The sequence below is a fragment of the Pangasianodon hypophthalmus genome, chromosome 25, assembly GCF_027358585.1.
Source record: "Pangasianodon hypophthalmus isolate fPanHyp1 chromosome 25, fPanHyp1.pri, whole genome shotgun sequence".
NCBI lineage: Eukaryota > Metazoa > Chordata > Actinopteri > Siluriformes > Pangasiidae > Pangasianodon > Pangasianodon hypophthalmus.
Window position 1 is genome coordinate 10,295,720 of NC_069734.1, and position 23,168 is coordinate 10,318,887.

Below are 23,168 nucleotides of genomic sequence, written 5' to 3' on the forward strand. Positions count from 1 at the left end.
AAGCCAGGGTGGCTTCAGAAATGGTTACTATAATGAGCAGTAAAGTTTAAAAGAATCAAAAAAAAAAAAAGTTGTCATCATAATTTGCCTTTGCATTTAAAAGTTTTAAAAGTTGCATTCTCTTAGGTACACTGTCATGCAGTTTTATAAGGAAAAACTGGCTGGCACATTGTTCCAGGCTTCTATACTAATATTACTCTATAATACAGTACTACTATATTACAGTATAATATACTAATATTACACTAATTGGCCAAAAGTATGTGGACACCTGACTATCACACCCGTATGTGCTTGTTGAAAATCCCATTCCAGATTTAGTCCCCTTTTGGGCTTATAATAACCTCCATTCTTCTGGGAAGGCTTTCCACTAGATTTCGGAGCGTGGCTGTGGGAATTTGTGATCATTCAGTCACAAGAGCATTAGTGAAGTCAGGTACTGATGTTGGTGAGGAGGTCTGGGGTACAGCCGGCTTTCCAGTCCATCCCAAAGGTGTTCAGTGAGGTTGAGGTCAGGGCTCTGTGCAGGAAACTCAAGTTCTTCCACTCCAACCTTAACACACCATGTCTTCATGGAGCTCACTTTGTGCACAGTGGCATTGTCATGCTGGAACATGTTTGGGCTTGACCCCTTATTTCCAGTGAAGGGAAACTGTAATGCTACAGCTTACAAAATATCCTATACAATTGTGTGCATCCAAATTTGTGGCAACACTTTTGGGAAGAAGCACATACGGGTGTGATGGTCAGGTGTCCACAAACTTTTGGCCATATAGTGTACTTAACATGGTCCATTATTGAATAAAACATATGTTATCTGTAAAATAAATGTTTGGAAAGCATTTTTTTCTTTTGATGCACTAATCCAGTATGCATAAAAGAGCCATATAAGGATAAACTATGTATAAAAAGGAAAGTGTCTCAGACATAGTCATGTAAATCTACATGAATATCACATCAAACTTGAGTGTTTAGATATAACATCAATAACTTAATTAGCTCTGCTCCAAACTCAAACCAGAACTGAACATTTTTGTTTCTTTTGGCATTCATGGCTTAAGGAAATATCACACTTAAGCAACAGAGAAATCCAATTAGCTTGCGTCAGTTAACACACAGAAAAATAGCACGGTAGGCTTTCGGTTGCAAAAATGTTCAAAATGTAGATTCAGTGCCATTTTAGAGAGACATCCACCAGAGCTTCTGAAATTACACAAAACACAAGTCCAAACTTGTCCTTAAAAGTATTTTATTTACTTATTTTTAAAGTTTCCTCATCCCCCAAGAGGATGATCTTAATTCTTCCATCACAGGATTCAGTTTAAAAAAAAAATACATATTCCATCTGTCTTTCGGAATTAAAATAACCCTGTTTCAAGTTCACCTAAACCACTTATGATGGACAGTATTATTTTTATTATCATCATAATCATTATCATCATCAATAATGTGCGTTTATTAATTAATTAAGACCAGTAACATTATTTGATGAAAAGAGAGAAGTCATGGAAGGCTGTATTACATTTTACAAACACAGGTGTGTGTGTGTGTGTGTGTGTGTGTACATGTGTGTAGGTGTAGGGTTTGGGCATCATGAATTTCAAGAACAAATTTGACTAAAAAAAAACAAAAAAAAAAACAGAACAATTATAAACACATTCTGTCCGTCATACTATAATAAAAATGTAACAGACTGAGATGACTGTGTGAAAGTATTACTGTGTACTTTAAAAACAACTGGCACTGTAAATGGTGAATTCTTTATGGATTAACTGATATGTATTTATTAATCATCCTTAAAATTGTTGTTTTGTTTTTTTTTAATTAAAATGATGGTAGTATATAATAGTGTAACTACAGTCACACTGAAATGAATATGGTCCAAAGATACATCCAGATTAAAATACTTAAAATGATCTTGCTTAAAAGCATGTCAATCTGCCGTTATCAGGTGTCACCGTTATTGCCTAATTCAGTGTAGTAATGAAAAACTAAACGTCTGCTTTATAGTCGATTCTAGTACAATACAATAGCATGTGATGACTCGTTTATTATCTGGTTTAATCTTCCTTGTATCCTGACGACATAAAACTAAACTTAAAAACACTTGAGCATTTACGTTCATCACTTTGGTGCTGTGGTGCTGAGGATCTGTTTCGACTTGTCAAACAAAAGGTGCCTAATTCATATTATTTCTTTGCAGGGACTAAAATATTTGCTTTGCATAACATGCTGTAGTAATCTTCTATTAAACATTAGGCCTTAAGAAACTTTGTGCCATGACTGTGTTAGAACATTTCAGAAATGCTTGTGAATCACACAACCTTTCCTGCTGATGTTTATACATCAAATGTCGTTCCTTCACAGCAACCAATTCTGAATATTTCTGACTTAAACTCTCATGATGCAAGAATTAGTACCTGAATGTGTTAAAGCTATGTTCAGGAGTAGAACTGTGTCTAGCAAACATCTGGATCACTTTCAAATTTTGTCAGTTTTTGTTTTTTAAAAAAAACTGTGCAAAGAACTTTACATAAACCCTGACACCATAAAATAAATAAATTAAAAAAAAAACTACTGATCTATTGATTATAAGAACCTTTTCTTTAACATTGGAAAAGAAGATTCGGATGAGAAACTGCTCTGATTAACTGAACCCCTGGATGATATGTGGCAAAAAAATAAAAACAGACAGAGCTAAAGACTTCCCCGCTTCACTTTTTAAATAGAGCTGCATGTATGTGTATGCATGTGTGCATGTATGTGCCACAGTGCGTGTGTGTGTGTCTGTGTCTGTGTCTTTATGGAGCTCGCCTGTCCCTCTTAGTCAGAAGGTAGCACTGGATGGTACGAAGACGGTCTTTGGCAGGTCCGAACTCTGGCTGGAGCTTTAGAGTGGATTCATACCAGTGCATTGCTTTCTCAAACTCTTCCTGTAAAAACAGAGCAGTACAAATGTGAGGAAGGTGAGGAAGAAATGCAGCTTCTGTATCAGTGATGGTCAAGTGCAAGAACTCACCATTGCTATGTAGACATTAGCAAGCGTAAAATGGTTGACGACGAAATGAGGAGCGATCTCTACGGCCATGCGGGCCACGGTGAGTGCGTCCTCCCACAGACGGGCGTTCTGGAAGATGTTAGCCAGGCTGATCAGGGGAACATCCTGCAGGAGAAGACATATCGTCAGGTGTTTATTAAAATATATATATCTAGAAACTGAAAGGAGCAGTACTCAACTGTACACTCTTGGATGACTGTGGGATTATTTGCAGTATTGAACAAAGTGTGGAACTTTTTCAATACTGCAGTTATGCAACTAATTCAATACTCTTGAATTTAATACTAAGTCTTTATTTAAAATGTTGACATTTTACAAATAGCACACTGGTTATTTGAAAAAGACTGAATTGTCTATAACCTAACATATACATATATATATATATATATATACACAATGTAGCATATATAATATATAGTATAGTATATAATGTAGCTCTCAAATAAGTTTGCTAACACCCTGGTAACTGGTGTTAACATCTTAGGTATAAAGGTGAAGGTTTCGGTTTCAAAATCTGATTGGCTGAGCCATGTTTGAAGCAGTCATAAAATCCTCTATGCACGAGTAACTGCTACTGCATAAAAGCACAATAACTGAATACTGAATATTAATGCATCAGGTTTTAAGCCAATAAAAATAGTTACACTTAATACATGGTTCAGTCCACAGACTCATTTTTGCCTGTTATTTCGCTTACAACCAAAGCTTACCATGGTGGAATTTTTTATTATGAATTTTATTAATAATAAATTCAATTATTTAGTGAACATTGGATGTTATCGTATTGTTTTTGTCACCATATTATATAAGCAATAAAAGCTTATCACTTTAAGTTTGCACACAAACTGCATTTTCACAGCCATTAGAATTAAGAATTAATCGGTAACCTAGGTGAGCTTGTGCATCTGAAACAATCAATGTAACTAAAAATAGAAATACAAAGTATAGGTTTTTCAGGTTTATAGGTTGTAACAGGTGTTTTTTATTCCTCTGCCACTAGGTGGTGGAGGCATTATTTTCTGGGGGATTGTCAGTGCGTCCGTCCCAGATTCCTGTACATGGTCAAGGTATATTTTAAAGGTTATTTGAGGCATACCGACTAGTAACAAGTAAAACTAGACTTGTGACAGCCCCATTTGCATGGATTCAAACTCATGCTTATGTAGTACGTATACTGATTATATACATTATATCATACTTGTACTGATTTATATGAAGATTATCATATGAGTAAAGTCCTACCTAACTAAAACTACTAGTGTTTGCTTAGATTTATATAACCAAAATGATCAAAATTTTTTAATATCGTTATTGGTGACAAAATTTTCACATTTGGCTGATTTATCAAGCTGGATACAAACAGATTTATGCGTAAATCCTCATTTTACACAAGAAATTTGGTATTCATGAAAATCCCATAAATTCAGAAAAATGTTTGTATCATACTCCTGCTCCTGAGTGTGTGTAAGTTTATCCATAAGAAGATGAACTAACGTAAACCTCGACTTGATCAACTTCAAATCATATAATGTGCATTGATTACTGAACTTTTATATATGGAATATACTGTCGAGTTTAAATTGCTTATTTTTATTACGTTTACAGCATTTAACAGATGCCTTTATCTAGAGCGACTTTATAGAAGAGCTTAGGAGTCTCTAACAAGAACACATCCTCATGCTAGTTCACCAGGTCAGGGACTAAGAGTTCCACCAAGAACATTTTGTGAAAACCAATCATTTTATAGTATTGGCATTAAAGAATATGAAAAAATAAAGAAAGCAAGCCAACATGAACCCATAAATTAAGACAAATAAAACTTCATTCAATTATGACAAAAGAAATGGTGCCAAATAAAGGGAGGACAGGCGAATAGCCATAAGCCGTAAGCAAATGCCTCAGCTGACGGAGGATTTAATGATAACTTTTTATTATTAATATTACATATATTACTAAATATTTCTATTGGCATAGTAATGAGTCAAAATAATTTCTACTTCTGTTTTCAGGCTTTACCCTGATTGATTGTTTCGTGCTCAGAGTTGTCTATGCACTTGAAATTTTATGGAGTTTTGTGGGCAAAACTACATGCAAATCAGCTGTACTGTGTATGCACTTGGTAATTTACGTGTCATCATTCATCAACATACACACAAGTACAAAGAAAATCAGCGTTTCCGAAAGGTTTGTAAATCCGGCAGAAATTTTTTGTTCGGTTTGGTTTACACAAACCTGTACACACAACTTTCCTAAAAGACTGATTAATGAGTCCCACTGTTTGGCTCTAATATCCACATACTATAAAAGGGAGAACAGCTCTTAACGGAGTTGTGCAATAACTGAAATTTGGAAGAAAGACCATACCTACAACTCATTCCTCCTTGCTAAAATATTGCTCACTACTGGAACTTGGAGTTCTTTCACTCAACACTTGTTCGGGTCTTATATAGTTTATCAGTTATTAAGCCGTGACTGTAATCAAAAGTGAGGCTTGCTCACATCAGTGTTAGGGCAGAGGCTGAGGAGACACAGGTTAGGCACAAGAGAAAACTGATTACTAGTTTATGTTTACTAGTAATTAGATCATTGGTACCTTCATGTGGTGAGGAGCGGAGTTTAGAGCCTGACGCAGACAGTCTATGGCCTTCTTCCCCTGACCCTTCACTCTCCAGTACAGCGCCGCCATGCTGGAGAGAACCCACGAGGTCTGGTTCTAATGGACGAGGCCAAAGCCGCCACACAAAAATAAACACACATAAAAAGAGTCCATCAAACATACAGCCATACACAAGACAGTTGCTGCTCATATAGCTGTTACCACTGTTATTTTTCTCCAGCCCAACAACCAGAGTAAGAAAAATCGAAACTACTTTCTATTGACTTTCGCAAATCAAACAATGTCATTTAAAAGAAGTGCACCTCAATTGCTGAAACTATAGAGTGCATTTCCGAATCACACTGCCTGCTGCACCACACACAAATTAAGATGCTAGTTAGACTCAATTAATATTTTTTATGTGCAATGTAAGAACACCGTATCTCAACCTTTTTTTTTTAAGAAAAGGATAAGAACTATAGCGACACAGTCATTCATTCTTCCTGGAATTCATTCATTCGTTTATTTCCCTTAGTTTTTATTAGTGCACTTAATTAGCCATAGATTATTACACCATGTTAGCTACCACTTTTTAGCTTTGTCAGTTACGTTTCTGGACAACTAAGACATGAGCCTGGGCAGTGCACTGGAGCTTCCACTTGCCTGGTGGGCTAAATAAATTTATCATCTGTCCACCCCGGCCAAACATGTCTTAGCTATAACATACTTTCATAAATTTCATTTTTAGCTGAACTATTATTTAATGTACTTCACAATAATGATTGGACAATCCAAAATAAATACATGGTTTAGCTCATATACTGAGAAAGGTCAATTCTGACACCACTCAACCCCATCCATACCTTTTCCAAGACCTTGGCCAAGCGGGTTCCTACTTGCTCAAAGGACTGTGGCAAAAACTTATCCTTTCCCAAATTTTGCAGCACCTGAGTAAGACACACAGTGAGGTGAGTGAGTGAGTGATAGACTGCTAGAAACAGACCAAATGCAGAAGCCTAAATGCCTAACACACACACATATACACACACACCTCTTTGAGCTGGCCCTCTCCAGTATAATGGATGCTGCCGCGGTTGGCCACTCCCCCCAGATGGTCTAGCGTGTGCATGCTGGCAGGCAGATTAGCATTGCACACCGGTTCTGCAGCAGGCTCCTGCAGTGGGGTGGCAAAGTCTATATGTTCTGTGATGCTGCGCAGGGAACATGGGGCAAATAAAAAAGAGAGATAATAAGCAAATAAGTAAGAGATAATAAGCAAAAGGCATACATACATCACTTGGCTTATGAAGTAGTTATGGCATGGGAAGAACACATGCCCTCACACACTTTATCAGTTTACCTGACAGCATGGAGGAAATTATACACTACAGAGTTCTGACAACTGGGAGGGTGTTAATAACATTTAACATTCACAATCTGCTAACTCTTGGGTTTGTCCCATACTGCATGCTACCACAGTAAGCAAACAGTGGTGTATAACATTAACATATTTATAAGACTATTTGGCATGAGAAGTATAGCGATTGGAGCAGAGGTGTAGCCTAGTGGTCTTCTACAATTCTGTCCCAATTGGTAAAACCATTCAAAAGCTTACAAGTTAGGCTAAAATCACACAGTGTATGTCCGTGTTAAGGTTTGTGGGTGGTGATCAATGTTTTCTCCCCACACGACAAGGAAATTCATTCAAACATGGATACTTACGTATGATACTTATGTATGCTAAGCAAAAACTGCTGGGGTTTATTCTTTTCAACAGAACTGTGTCTACAAACTTGTTTTGAAAAAAAAAAACCAATATGCTATGTTCATGCAAAGAAACAAGCATAGAAATAGAAAAATTAAAATGCCAGCTTATCCTTTGAACACGTTGAAAAATTGTAAATGCAACTTTTTGCAATTAGATTTGGAAATGTTTCTTTTCACACAAACAAAATTTTATATATATATGATTAATTAATGATTAATTATATAATATAATGCTTATAAATTTGGCACCCTCTAATATTCTATAGTACTTCATTTTCACATGTGTGTGCTCAAGCAAAATTTCAATTCTGGCAAATAACTTATAAACAGTGAGCGTTTGCCATGCACTGGTGTCTGCTGTCCCATAACACATTTATCTCACTGAAATTAATAGTAAATGGTGCATTTGACTGATAATACCAAAGTGTCCCTGTGAAAACACCCTAAAAGATGTCAGAGTGTATATTAAATTGGCATACTCGATATTTTTGGCAGACACAGCGAGCCAGGTGCTTGCCACAGTAGTGAGGTCTACCCGCCGTGTGCGCTGACACTCCTCTGGTCCTGGCCAGCCCAGACTGCTGTAGTCCTTCCACTTTCCTGCAAAACAAACACACCTGTCCCTAAAAAAGTTCTGTGCTGTGTACAGGACACTGTACATGGAAGAAAGCAGTCGGTTCATATGGCACGCACCTGAAGGTCCAGGGGAAGGGATGGTAGGGCCGCTGATCTCCAGGATGGAGTGTGCCGCTGAGGAGTCACCCTGAGAGGAATCCTCTTCGCCTGCCCAGCTCTCAGACACCTCCGCCTTGGGCTTTCGCATTCGCTTCACCTGGAATGTGATCTGGAAATCCAGAACAATAAACAAAAACCTGACATTGAATAGATTATTATGTATTACATTTTCAAAAAGGCAAAACAGTGGAAAAATTGGTATATAAAATAACAGAAGGGAAAAAGAATTTCCTTTGAGCCGCAAGAGCCTAAGAGCTACAGAGATGTTGTTTTCTGACAATCTAGAGCTTACCCATTCTGCTCCATCATCATCCTCGCAGTTCCCGAAGCAGGCGCCATCGCTGCTGGCCCCCATCACCCGGTCGTTTTTCAGAACACGGATCCCTCGTAGGTCCCCGCGCTTCCCGCTCACATCCAGTGCCCCCTCAAATGCTCCCATCAGCTCCTCATGCAACTGCCACTGCTCTTCTCCTTCCGGCCCACCTTTCTTATCTTCCCCTTGCTCCACCTCTCCTGAGCCATTACTGTCCACCACTACTTCTACAGAGATGGAGAGAGAGAGTGAGAGAGAGAGAGAGAGAGAGAGAGAGAGAAGAGGAGTTAACAAAAGTGAGTCAGACAGAAAGCTAGTGATATTGTGATGCTCAGTGAAGGCTCCAATATAGAGAAAAACGAGTACTTACTCTCAAACAGCAGCGAGTCCTTTAATGCAGATCCAGGCATGGCATCCGTGTTTCCTGTTTCTTGCCTTTCCTCAGATTCCCAGTCCTCCACCTCAACGTCCTCTACTCTCTCACAACCTGAACCATCTGCACACCAAACACACAGAATATTCACACAGGAACTTCATTATTGCTTTGTTAGTAAATGTCTATAATACACATCTGAGATGATTGCGTCAAAAACAAATAATTATGAATTTTTTTTTTATAAATTGTTGTAGGGTTCTTGTCTTTGACTGTCCAACCCGCAGCCTGTTTACACCAAGACCACATACTCTAGGCATTAATGCTCCTAAATTGACCACAATATGTATTAATATTTACCAGCAAATTCAGAAATATAGCAGCTGTCCCTCAACCAGAGTCTGATGCAATATATGAGGAAGAGGAGCAGCAAAACATTTGATTGCAAAGTTTCCAAGCAGCAAGTTTATACTACAGTTTTTCAACAGTAGCCAAGTTAGTTGTGTGGCTTTTAAACCAGTTGTTTGACGTCATCTTATACCAGGAAATGAGCTAGCTATTAGACTTCTTGAAAGTCAGTGTTTTGTAACTTGATGTTCTGGACGCAAATATCAGGACTTGAGAAAGCAGTTGTAGGATTGAAAATGAACGTTTCTCACTTGCTATGGTTAGTTTGTCTTCAGGGAACAAATTAAGGTAATTACTTGATCCTTTACAGCAGGAATGATACAACTCTCAAAGCTCTTTTCACATGCCATTAAAGTTAGTTTTGAGTTCACTACAACGCTATGTCTAGTGTCACTTTAGCTGCACTCGACTGCACTATATGCCAATCAAAGCAAAGCATGCAAATAATTTTCAAAATATAGCTCATGTTAAAATTGTCCTCTCTGTGCTGTTGCCAAAAGCAAAAACTCACGCAGGGAGAGGTGAAACTTGGGATAAAATGCAAATGCACTCAAGTCTACAGCAGTATATTAATACCTGAATCAATAGCACTGCATGTGTCTCCCCCATATTTGGAGAGGACAATGAATTCATTTTTCTCTGCAGAGTAGAACAGCCTCTAAATAAAGTTTGAGCTATTTTCAGCCTGTTGAATTATTGAGTGCAAGATTTCTCCACTTCAAAGCCCTTTGGCTTGATGGGGAACAGCGTCAGGGGAAAAGAGTGCTGAACTACAGGGGAAGCAGAGAAAAAAAAAAAGAGGGAGTGGGAGGTGGAAGAGAAGGCAAACCCAGAATAGAAAATGCAGTGGAGAGAGAGCTAAAAACAGATGAGAGATTACAGTGACTGAGCTATTAAAAGACCTCGACCCACAACACAACCGAGGCTGAAACACAAGGGATTAGAGCAAAGAGACTGCAAGACAGGGAAAGGAGGATGGTGCAATATGGTAGCAGTCTGGGGTAAACTCAGGTTAACATAAACTTCACCTTAGAGCACGGCAAGATTTATAAAACTATAACACTACTAACGTAAGTATATTAATAACATTGCAAATTTAATGATAGATATAAAATGTTTCTACTGACTAAACAATCAAATGAACCATAAACACCTTATTGCCTATTTTTGAGTAATGTGATTATCAATGCAGCCATTAGTAGCAGCAGAACAGAACTCACGCTGACAGGCCTGGTGCCGGAGCTTGTAGAGGAAAGGGTAGAACTGCAGGCAGCGCAGCAGAGGCAGGCTGGCACGGCATTGGCTGCAGCTGCCACTCAGAGACAGGGCATGCCGGAACAGGGTCAACGCACCAGACAGGTTCCCTCGAGAGAGCTGCACACTCACCATGCTCAGCAGAGTGTGAGGCTTAATGCAATGAGTGAACAGGAAAGTCGGTAAAACACAGTCAGTTACTGGACAGTCAGTACAGTTCACTGTAATCTAACTTCACCAAATGGTCACTGTTATCCATTTAAAAAAAGTAATTGTCTAAAAGCAGTAAGTGAAGGCTGTTGGATTTGTGGTATAATCCTGAAAATTAACAGTTCAGCAGTTTTGCAGCAGTTTTGTTCATTATGCTTTTTTCCTTTGTATGATTGAAGACGTATTGATAATTGTGGGCATGGGTTTAAATTGAGTGTTGTGTAAATGGTGAAATAACGTTCATGTGCAGGTAACGGACCATTTGGGAAAACTCATCAGATGTTGCTGTAATGAAAACATTTTGTTTCTCTGCCAACGATATACTTTGACTTTAAGAAACCAACTTTATTTTACCAAAATGACATGAAAGTGTTTTATTTAGGGTACTTTCTAACCTTGCCTTGGCACATGTATGCGAAGATCATGTTGGGTAAGAAGTCAGTTAAACAGACGCAGCAGTAAATGAGGTCAATCTGCCTAAAGATGTCTAAAACCTTGTGCTAAGTGTGCCATGAGTGACCTTTACCTCAGGTGTTTCTGCTGATCATAATAATAACGTGAGAACTGATTTCCCATTGTAAATGTATAAGTCTTTAAAATTTGACAGTAATGTCTGTCAGTATGTCTGGTGTACCTCTGAGGCGTTGATCTCCATGGCTTGCTGCAGGAGCTCCTCTGCTTCGTGATGCAGGCCGTAGTGGAGCAGCAGGTTGGCCATGTTGACTAGAGGCACGTTTTTGTGCTGAGGTGGAGCTGAGTGCAGGGCCTGGCGCAGACACTGCAGAGCTTGCGTACCGTTTCCCTGAGCTCTCCAAAAGAGCCCAGCCTCATTCTGCACCAGCCATCGTGGTACACTCATCTACACACAGAGAGAATAAAAAACAAGCTTCAAACCAGACTGAAACTATAGTGCAGTAGATTCCTGCAATCATCCTGACTCAGCTAATCTTAAAATAGTTAGCCTACATATTTCTGGAAGTGTTTCATTCTAAAGCAGAAATTTGCTGTCCAATCAGTATTCTTCCCTAGCACCTGATAATGTGGAACAAAAATGAGGTCATGACAACATATTTTATCATCACTACAAGCAGTCATTTGTCCTTACCTTCTCCAAAGTACTTGCTATCATTGCACCCATTTGTTCCATAGTCCACCCGTCACTACGCTTCAGCAATACCTGCATATCAGCAAACACATACATACACACGAAATCATGAGTTTCACTTTAATGCTTAATTCACTTGTGAAACCTCACTCGTACAGCACCTATTCTTGTTGTGGGCTACGTAAATATAACAGCATGAATGAGGACGTAATTATTAAACAGAAAAGATTGAATGTAAATAGTTTTATCTAAACTTTGAAACACTTTAGTTTTCTTACTTAAAATATTAAGAATATGAAAATATATATTCTTACATAAAATCATAAAATCCAGTAGCAAATATGAAATCAGAACTAACTCCTATTTCAGACTGGATTCATTCTACCTCTGGAGCTGGGATAATTCCATTTTTTTTTTTTTTTTTTTTACAGGTGCTAATCAGTTTTTCTACCTCCACCCCCAAGAAAAATCCTTTCCAATATACCTGAAGTGTTTGACAAACTTAACCCTGCCTTAAAAGTATCATGTTCAATGCAAAAGATTCATTTTCAATGCATGTTTCTGTGCAAATTATGCAAATAAGTATGAAAAGATAAAACGGCAGCTACAAATCCTATGGCATGGCTTGACAGTTGCCTACTACCTCTACTCCCAATTTAACTATATTTGACAGTCACATAGTTCATATTTTCCTGGGTTTAACTACAGCATAAAAGCCAGCCAGCCTTTCCCTATCATACAACAGCTACCAACCAGGAATGATGAACAAATGATGAAGGCCAACAGCACCTTTTCAACTGCTTCGTCACAGGGCAGCATAATACATTCGGTGGAAAGCGCTATCAACCCTCTTCCACATACATGATCTCAGAGACGTCAGTGATTGGCCAGTGTCACTGTGATTGGTAGGACAATAATGCTAGCCCTCTCAAAAAGAGAGCACGGCCAATTTTACTCCCTTGGCTCTCAGCCACGGATGGCTGTGGCATCGTCAAGATTCAAACTCACAATCTCCTGATGACAGGGCGAATGATTTTCTGTTGCAGCACTCAGGGGTGATGTGTATAAATTTTACAGTTTGAGTGTACGCAGTTTAGCTATATGCTGGCTCATGTCAGAAAAGTTGGACAGTGCATGCCCTCAAGAGACACCCTGCAAGCCATATCAGCGATTTGTTGCTTGAGGTCCGTCCAACTATTTATGTCCTTCTTGGATAAACATCGCTGCCATTTTATAAGCAGATGTTTTTCTTTTAAAATTCTTTTTTTTTTAAAAAATAGCTGCTATGTAACATATAATTTCCACCCCGTAATGTCTTTATTGGGAACCAATGAGAGGGGAAAAATATATATATAGTCAGGAGAAATAGCACAATCCTGTTTTGCTTTAAAGCCTCACTTTATGTTTGCATATCCCATATCATCATGCTTGTAATTCTAGTAAGGGAAAAACTGCTACAACTTGCCTGTCCATTGCAAATTCATAGGCGTTCAGAGTTTTATCAGGAGACATGCAAATATTTTGTTGCAGACATCCAAACGGATTTTACATTTCATGTGGGTGAGTATTATGTGTAGTGACATGGTTTTGTTCAGTAAGGAATTTAATGGTGCCATAATATTAAGCTAATCATGCTGCTGCACCACTCGAGAAGCTCACGCATGGTTTTGTCAAGCTGTATGAACTTAACCTTTCCAAATATTATTGATATATTTTATAACTGCTCAGTAGTTTTTCTCTGCTTGGCCCTGTGAATCAGTGCTATTTATGCTTGTGTGTAAATAAAGAAGAAACACCAATCAAACCTGAGTTGCATACTGGTCAGGCAGCTGTTTCCCCTGCAAGGCCCAGGCTACAGAGGTCAGAGGGTCACCAGGCAAGGGTTGAGCTTTTAAACTGCAGTCTGGGGTCTCGACAGAGACTGGGGGACTCCTGTTCACATACAGGCTACTCTTTCCCCTGGACAGAGCAGATGCAGAAAGCATGAGAATGAGCTTCTTGGTTCATGTTTCAGAATGTAAAATGCACAATATCAAAACTAGAAATGCTAACATGTAGAAATCTTGCAGGTCAAGGCACGTAGCAGTACACAAGGATTACAGAATGAATGTGATATAGTCTTGTATTTTATATATATTTGTCCTGCAACAGAATTGGTTATATGTTATACAAAACAGGCTAGCTTTGTGCATTTTGTCTGGCCATCATTGGAGGAGTAATGTAAAAAAAATCATGCAGACATTCTACAGGCATGAGAAATGTTTTTCTACATGAGGAAAAAAGTAAATGCAGTGAAAAAAGCTTTTATTTAATAGACTATAAGTGAGTGAAAGTGGGTCCATTTTGTTACTCATGCTGGGGTTAGACTTGGGCAATAATACAGGCCTACTGAAACCCTACGAAGATTGTAATTTGAGAGTGAGTGACAGTGCATGTGTCTCTCTCACCTGAGGCCAAGACTCTCTGGGGGGAGGAAGAAGGTGGGCAGCAGGTTAGCAGAGGGAATGGATGGAAAACGCTGAGCACAGTCTGAACTTCTCGGCCACAGAATGCTATGGGTTTCCTATTTAACATTAAACATGGAAAGACTTTAGGTTTCTGAGCTCTAATAGAGAGTATCTGGAAAATGTTCATCCCAATACCAATGAAAGAGATTCCACCAACACACTATTACACTCAGTTGAACACCATAACACAGAACAGTGACACAGAGCATAAACACCATAATTGTGTATTCAGATATGTTTGTACATTGAGAGCAGGAGATAAAATCTTACAGCATTAGAGGAGGAGTGTGTGTCCCAGTGTGCTGCTGGCACGTCTCCTCCAGACACAGTGGAGTATGGCTGTGGGCTTCGGCTCTCGTTCACACTCAGCTCCGACACCAGAGCCACACTGCTAGCTACGGACACCTCCTCACCAAACTGCACGTGTACACACAATAATAATATAAATATCTATATCGATACATCTATATCTACATCTATCTATCTATATATATATATATATATATATATATATATATATATATATATATATATATATATAGTGTGTCCCCAAATATGTGTGTGTGTGTGTGTGTGTGTGTGTATATATATATATATATATATATATATATATATATATATATATATATATATATATATATATGTAAGTCATTAGAACTGTTTCTTTTTAATGTATAAAACACCTTAATTCAATGTTGTTTTTTAATCAGCCTGAACTTGCCTACCTGTAACACAAGCTAATTTTCTTGGGCATTAAAAAAAAGCTGGCAATTTATTATTCTACATTCTAGATTTTTAGTGGCTTGATTACACATTCTGAACTATGTTGGTATCGCTTTATTTATACACCAAACACTTGATCATGAATCACTTTTAAAAAGAATTAAAAAAAAAAAAAAAAAAAAAAAAAAAAAAACCACACCACGCAGATAGTGATTTAATCTCAATGAAGTTAATCTCAAAGCTGCTGCACATATTTGAGCACTGCTGCGTAAAACTAGTCATAAACAGGTTTACTCAATCTAACCTGGATGTAGTGCACATTTTCAAACAGATCTCCTCGATGATAACGGACAGGTAAGTCAAACGGACAGAACAGGCTGTACTGCTGCTGACCTAGATGACACATCTGGTGGTTACCTGACAAAAACACAAATAAATCATTATCCGCAGTTCATTTGTTATGCTAAATAGGAGCGCTATGTGACAACCAGGACACACCTGACACGCCTACATAACCAAGCGCCTTAGTGTTTACTAAGGCGAAAAATGCGTAATATTACTCATTTAAATACTTGTGTGGGTATGTATCTGAACCAAGCTAATGGCAGACTGGTAGTCTGTCTCACCGAGCTGTGCCTCTTTGGCCATCTGTGTCTCGTGGATGATGTTGCGTAGAATCTGTTCCTCCTGGATCAGCTTGTGCTTGTCCAGCATACTCTGCTGCCGCAGGTAATGATCGTGCTGCTTCTGGTACTCTTTTAGTTCATTCAGAGTGCGCTGAAGAGACCTGCAAAATAAAACAGAGCACTCACACTCGCTCTTGCACAAAACACTGAGGAACGACTGAGTGTGTCTCTAATTTCCCCTTGGAATTAGTAAAGTGTTATCTCTTTTGATTGATATGTGATTTAATACCCTGTTTTCCAGTGACACTTTTCCAGTGCTAGAGCCAAAACTTTTTAAAATCTGGTCACCATTCCCAACAGTTTTACAGCCAAACTGTTATGTAACTAGATATGGACATTTCCTAATAACACATATGTTCTGAAGGATTACGGTATTAAGTTCCTCTGGCTTTAAAACATAGTAATATTGCAAAGTCATCAGCATCTACATGCAGTAAAAAATACTGTCATGAACAATGAAAGATGAATTTGTTTCTAGCTATCAGTTCTGAGCATACAAATATGACTGCTAAAATAAGGTGTTATTAGCTCACAGTCAATTTATTGCAATTTTTAGTCAGGTGATCATTTTTCCCACTCAGACAAATGGTCCATCATCCAATATACTTTTTTTTATATTATTTTACTGGTGGTCATAATAAAATAATGCCACCACTAAATCCTAATTCCATGCATCACCAGTCCATGACTGCAGAACAGCATTTATTTTGGTGCTACAACAATTTGCTGGCCAAGATCTGGCTATTTTGTAGAGGAACTGTACAGCGCAGATACAGATTAAGCCATTAGTTCCAGACTCTGAACTAGCACCTTGTCAGCCAAAATGAAGCAAGCACTTGCATTATGACAATGTAACAAGCATTTCTTGTGTTGATTTACTGTTTAAATTATTGTCAAATTATTGTTTGCCCCAAACTGGTTGTAATTCCGTTGTAATTTTGTGTATCAGTGTAAGTCAATAACTAAGAGTCACAGTGAATTAAACATGTGAGACATTCAACAAATCAAACAGGCACACGCTAGTTTGGTACAAGGAGAAACAGCACAAAACAAATGACACGAATTAGGTTAGATTTTGGTTTGATTTTGAGTTGAATGGAGTTTAATACACTGTGACATCACTCTTGGCCATTGACCTACAGTGAAATATGCTACAAAATATGTTTCAAAAACCAAACAGCAATTTCATGGCACAAATTAACAAAAACAAATAACATGGCTTTATTCAACTGCTTTTAGAAGGCGTGCCAAATTCACAGAGGTACTATCAGGTTCTATCTATGTGTTATAGTTATTATACAGTTATTACAGCTATCTTTTTTATATATTTGTTATTTCCTAAAATACAGTTATGCTGGGGGTCTGTGGAAATGTTTTTTGCCTGGAACAGCTCCCCCGAGAACCCCCTTTATAAAGCGTCCCTTTTTTTCCTCCCTCAGTCTCACCGGTGCTGAGCCTCGAGCCGCTGCTCGAGCTTCTGCTGACACAGGACGGCGTGCTTCCTCCTCAGAGCCTGCTCAAAGCCCGACTGAGCCTGCAGAGCCTGCTCGTAGCAGAGTACCGAGTGATTATACTCTCCCAACATCTGATAGAGTCAAGGAGAGAACGGGAAATATGTTCACAAACCGGCAAATCTAAGTGTTTACATGTGACCACCCTAAAAGAGTTACTCTTGCTGAGGTATTTGGCACTCACAGCGTAGATGTTGCCAAGTGTGTAGTGGCTGGTAAACAGATCAGTAGTGTGGTCCAGGGCAGCATGAGCCAAGATGGCGGCATCTGCTGAGAAGTGAGCTCGGTGGAGGATATTTGCCAAGTTGATGAGGGCTACATCCTTGTGCTGCCTAAAAAAAAGAAAGATACAGTATGTAAATACATGCAAATTTAAGTCAAATCCTGAAGGACATGATCACACCGGTGTGTCACGGAAGGGCAAAAACAATGTGCTGTGTACAGCCTGGTATACACTGTAAGTGTTTGGGCCTGAATTTGCTGTTGCAGAAAAAAAAAAGCACACATTGTATAAGAATTCTTGAGCTTGGTGAGTAGTAGCAATGGTGAAATGTACACTAAATGTAGGATTTAAAAGTAAAGCCTACTGCTGAAGTGTGGCAGCAGAGAGAAAGTCTATTATGACAGGGCAAAGAGAGACGTGGCACAGAAAGAAATAGCTGATGAATTGCAGCTTCCTGTGTTATTACATAATACACACTTTGAAAAATTGGCATTCGTTTTATACTCTTTTCCCCAGCCACGAACAGCTCCAAACTCTCTCTTCGTTGCCTTTTAAAGCATTTCTGTAAGCAGAACATTGCTACTATTGTTCTGAGAGCTTGTTTCTGCTTGTGTGACCTCATTTTCTGCACAAGCCCTGATCATGCTGATCTACGACATAAACAAATCTATCGTTAGAGGATCTTCATCGTACACAATTTGGCCAGGAACAGTGTATCAAGTAATAATCTTATACGACTGCTGTTATCATACACTCTAAAAACGACTTGGGGTATGCAATTATTCATGCTGTATATAATCCAGGTAGTGGGATTTACTTGTACCTGGGAGAGAAGTGCAGAGCACGGATGACACAGTCCACAGCTCTCCTCGGCTCATTCTTCATACGCCAGTAGAAGGAGGCCAGATTGTAAAGCACCCAGGAGGAGGAATTCTGAGCATGAAAGAAACCAAAAATATATAAAGCGGAAGATAAAACTTAGCAAAAACACGTCTGCTTTATTATTATTCTCTACACTGTCACATACTCACCCTCAAAAGACCCTGGTGTATTCTATGTCCGACCTCATCCATGCGATGACCCAGCTTATGGGATAAAGAATCGAAGATAGGGTCATCTTTTGACAGCAAAGGTGATGTGAGGTTTACTTTCTCCTGCACACCCTGAAAGATAAGCCAATATTAGCAATGAAAACATATATATAAAAAAAAAACAGGGCATGTGTAGGAACTGTTAAAGCAAAATTCCACCCATAACAACTTTAATATTAATCTTTATAATTAATACATGTGTTTATTTTTTAATGAATATCTGTGCTCAAGGACATTTTGCTCTATATTCACTTTGGTTAACAGTTTCCTATCACAATACCACTCGACTACAAGCTGATAGTGGCACCAGTGGAAATTAGCTCTTTTTTCATCTCTACTTAAAGAAACCGATGCGGCAGAGCTTTAGTCCCCCTGTGACATCATACAGCTGCTAATTTCTCAGAAGAATAATGAAAATACAGCGTCCACTGACAAATTAGCTCCACAATCCCTAAAAACACCACAAATATTTCAATATAAAAACATTTAATGTGTTTCAGGTTGGAGGTTTCCTTTATGTAATACTCATAATAAAGATAATAAGAGCATTACCCTTAAATGCTGGTATGCATGAATGCTGTATGGGAGCTCAAGAATTTCTGCACAATCAGGCTTTTCCAGGTCTGAAGGTAAAGGCGACATGTAATCCACATAATCTTCAGGACTGCAACGCACAAACGCATCAATTAGAAGAAAGATGTATTAGATTACAGTACCACAAACAAACCACCATACAGCAAGAAAACGAACTGCTTTACTTTATTCCTTTGCTCTCCAGGGATATGAAGGTGCCGTCATAGAGGTCCAGATCCCCGAGAGGAACTTTGGCCGTGACGCAGTCAGCATCCTCTTTATAATGACGTTGTTCTAATCCAGTGTCGCGGTCTTCGTTCTCTTCAATGTGAATTTTCTGAGCAACTAGCTGCTTCTATGGAGGGCAGAGAAGAACAACAGAAATCAGCGTTCTTTTTAAGAATGTGTGAGAGTGTATTTTTAATCAATATGAAATCATATTCAGTGACCTCAGTATTATAAGGTGGCATTTGGGTCGAAAACGAGTTAACCACAATGAAATCATCACTGGAGAATATTTTATTCTCTGACTATTAGCTCCAGATGTTCTATATATATACAGCTTGAGAGTAATAAAAAGTAAATGTACAAAACAGTTACAGTAGAGATCCACTGTACTCACTGGTTTTACAATTTATAAGCGTTCTGGTACTTTAGAAGGTCATCAGTGCAGTGGAAAAATAATACTGATGATAACATCAGATAAAATTAGCATTCGATATTGCTGAAATTACAGTTGTGGTGTACTGGCATTTTCTTGGGATCTTTCTTTAGCTTGTTGACTTGTATTTATGCATTTTTCCAGACTCATCATGTTGAGTTTATTATTTTAAATTTGTAATCATATTTCACAAAAAGTTAATATAAAAATTCTAAATAAAATATTACTGACATTAGCTACCTACATGGAATGAGCTTGATAAACTGAAATTTCTGAGTAAACAGGACTGAATTTCAGCTAGCAGACTCATAAGACGTGTTTGTTTTCTTACGCAGAAATATGTATATACTTGAATGCATTTTAATACTGTTAAATGTTTTACTGTCTTAATGTCAAGATCTATCTAATATATCTTTTTTAGATTTTTTTAGAAAAATAAAACCTACTGAAAAGACGTATACAATCATAATGTGGTTTCAATAGGTTTAAAATGTCTTTGCTGAGGTTATTACCATTTCTTAGTTATTTATTGAGATTAATGAGACTAAGAGATTGGTTAATAAGCCACATAAAATCTTATAAAGCTAAACAGTAATTGTTATTGGAGAAAAATAAGGATCTAGCAGAGTTTAGCTGGTGTTCAAAAAATTCCTTTCTAATTATCTTGGATTTCTTTATCCCCAGCCACAGATTCCATCTTCTTCCCAAACCAACAGAATCTCTCCCGTGGGTCCTGGGTCTGTCCCGGAGTCTCCGTCCAGCGGGACGTGCCTGATGCAGCTCTACCGGGAGCCGACCGGAGGGGCAACCATCCCAAACCACCCAAATTGGCTCCTCACAGAAGTAGTGGCTTCCCCTAGGCTCTTCTGATTTATCAAAGAAGTATACATTTACAGTTCATAAGCTTGTGCGATATGTTCCTACATGATCTTACACTGCCAGGATGTCCAGTGACGTTTACGCAGAGTATATTTTATTATCGGACCTATCGATCTTTACGCACACTGCATAGGAATACTGCATTTTAACATCATGCAAGTATGAGTTATCACTCAAGACTACACCAAAAGAACAGTCTTCTTTTTCACCCCAATGAAAATGGCGGATGAGTGGATGAGTGGATGCCTGTCTGGCGGGAGGCATATGATGGACAGTCTTACATACACTCAGAATTTTGAGAATAAATTTGAAGCGACTTTAACACGTAGGTCGTGTTGAGTTTTGGATAATGGGTGAAAACTTTGTCATCCAATATCTCAAAATGGTTCTTCACCCAGATAGAACCTTACAATACTCAAGTCCTGATTTGACTGTCAGATATTTGAGTCTGGACATCACCTCTAATTTCTTGAGGTAGTTGACGCGAGTCTCCTGCTGCATAAAAAGGACTAGATGATGTGGGTGTTTCAAGTTAAGCGGAGAATCCACCTGCAAGCAAATGAGCATGAGTCACTGTCAGAAAGGAGGAAGTGTGCAGTTATTTTACATACTAGATCATTTTAAAAGATGAAATCCTAAGTTCAGTGTCACCAGGTTTTGCACAGTTAACTCAGATCTTTAACATAATGACTGCATTAGGTATCTATCAAGCTTCTTCAGTGGCATGTAGAGGTGTTAGTGATGACTGAGGTGACAAGACATGGAGGAACAGAATATAAACCAGCTAGATATCATGACATTTGAATACTTTTAGGCTTGTGTAAACCTATTAGAGAAGCTTCAATGTGCTGAAGAGTGAAAATGTCTTACATTACATGACCTCTGGGAAAGCAAGAATCATTTCTCAATGCAGTGCAGCTGTCAGCCAGAGGCTAACAGCTGGTTTAACATTATACCCAACTCACATAAGCTGACGCTCTCAGTAATAATAAGCTTCAGGTTAAAGTAAACCTAAACTCTACCACATTGACTAGCTACTTACTCACCACCTCAGCTAAGTTAGATAAGAAACATGGAGCTAACGTTAGCTTCATAACCAAACACAAACACTTCGGACCTGTTGTTGGATTTTTCCGTCCTCTGTAACGACCCAGTGAGTTGTAGCTCGTCCAGGTTCGACTAAAAGCAGGCAAATAAAGATAAACATCCTCGCTCGGACAGACGCTTTCCATAATACATTAAAACAGACACCGTTTTCACCGAAGCTGTGGCGCTGGACTTCCGCCATTTTTCTGACTAGCTATCCATTCCTTTCGGCGTAATTTTCCCCACCCGTATTCCGACAAGCCCCGCCTCCTGCGCTAAAATGGTATACTGGCTGTCGAAATACGGGTAGAAAAACAGAAAAAGCCCTAACAACGCGATTGACTTCCGGTCGCATTAAGCAACTTATTTCAAAATAAAGGTTTGGGAACACGTATTTTTAAATACAGTATCAAAAGCTAAAATATACAAAATTAAAGGTATAAAAATATATATAATTTGAAAAAAAAAATCTTTAAAAATTATATTCTATTTAAATGGCACACACACACACACACACGGGTCATTATGCATCTGTACTGTGAAGCGCTGTTCTATCAGCATTTCACTGAATCCGAACAGAAAGTATGGCTCTATACACTTCAGAATTCATCCTGCTACTTCTATCAGCAGTCACATCATCAATAAACACCACTGACCCAGTTCCACTGGCAGCCATGCATGCCCATGCCATAACACTGCCTCCACATGTTTGATAGATGATATGGTATGCTTTGGCTCATGAGCTGTTGCTTTCTTCTTACTCTTCACTTCCCATCATTTGCATCTTGAGGTAAACCGTCTGTCTTTACATTCATGAAGGTGTCGCTTGATTGTAGACTATGACAGTGATACTCCTACCTCCTCGAGAGTTCTTGATTTGGCTAGATGTCATGAAAGGGTTTTTGAGGTTTTTCTTCAACAAGGAAAGAATTCTGTGATCATCCACTTTAGTTGTCTTCCGTGGTCTTCCAGGCCTTTTGGTGTTGCTGAGCTCGCCAGTGCATTCCTTCTTTTTAAGAATGTACCGAATTGTTGATTTGGCCATTCCTAAAGTTTTTGCTATCTCTCTGATAGATCTGTTTTGTTTTTTCAGCCTAATGATGGCCTTCTTCACTTGCATCGACACCTCTTTTGACCAGATATTGAGAGTTCCCATGAACAGCTACCAAATGCAAATTCAATTCCAGACCTTTTATCTCCTTAATTTGTCATGAAATAAACAGGAGACACATCACTCTTTGCCATTAAACTGCTTGGACTCAATCGTCCATCCACTTTTGAGACTCTGAAAATGGAAGGACTATGTAAAAAATAGCTGTAAATCCTAAACGGTTAACGCAATATTTTCATTAAACCCTTGAATTAAAGCTGAAAGTCTACACTTTAATCACATCTTGATTGCTCCTTTT

The 23,168-nt window shown here is 38.5% G+C and overlaps 1 protein-coding gene across 1 annotated transcript; it reads right to left on the reverse strand.

Moving 5' to 3' along the window:
* Window positions 1-1,231: 1,231 nt before the first annotated feature.
* ttc17 (tetratricopeptide repeat domain 17) lies at window positions 1,232-22,012 on the reverse strand. The gene is made up of 25 exons (XM_026937621.3): window positions 21,791-22,012; window positions 21,133-21,222; window positions 19,319-19,488; window positions 19,113-19,224; window positions 18,501-18,632; window positions 18,293-18,402; window positions 17,431-17,578; window positions 17,181-17,320; window positions 15,676-15,836; window positions 15,354-15,466; window positions 14,597-14,743; window positions 14,267-14,382; window positions 13,625-13,778; window positions 11,820-11,891; window positions 11,349-11,573; window positions 10,471-10,657; window positions 8,840-8,965; window positions 8,449-8,696; window positions 8,115-8,265; window positions 7,901-8,021; window positions 6,706-6,865; window positions 6,518-6,601; window positions 5,652-5,771; window positions 3,020-3,163; window positions 1,232-2,933 (listed from the first exon to the last, which is right to left on the reverse strand). Exons 1-25 carry the CDS (start codon window positions 21,959-21,961, stop codon window positions 2,802-2,804), a joined length of 3,534 nt encoding a protein of 1,177 aa, XP_026793422.2. The 5' UTR covers window positions 21,962-22,012; the 3' UTR covers window positions 1,232-2,801.
* Window positions 22,013-23,168: the final 1,156 nt, after the last annotated feature.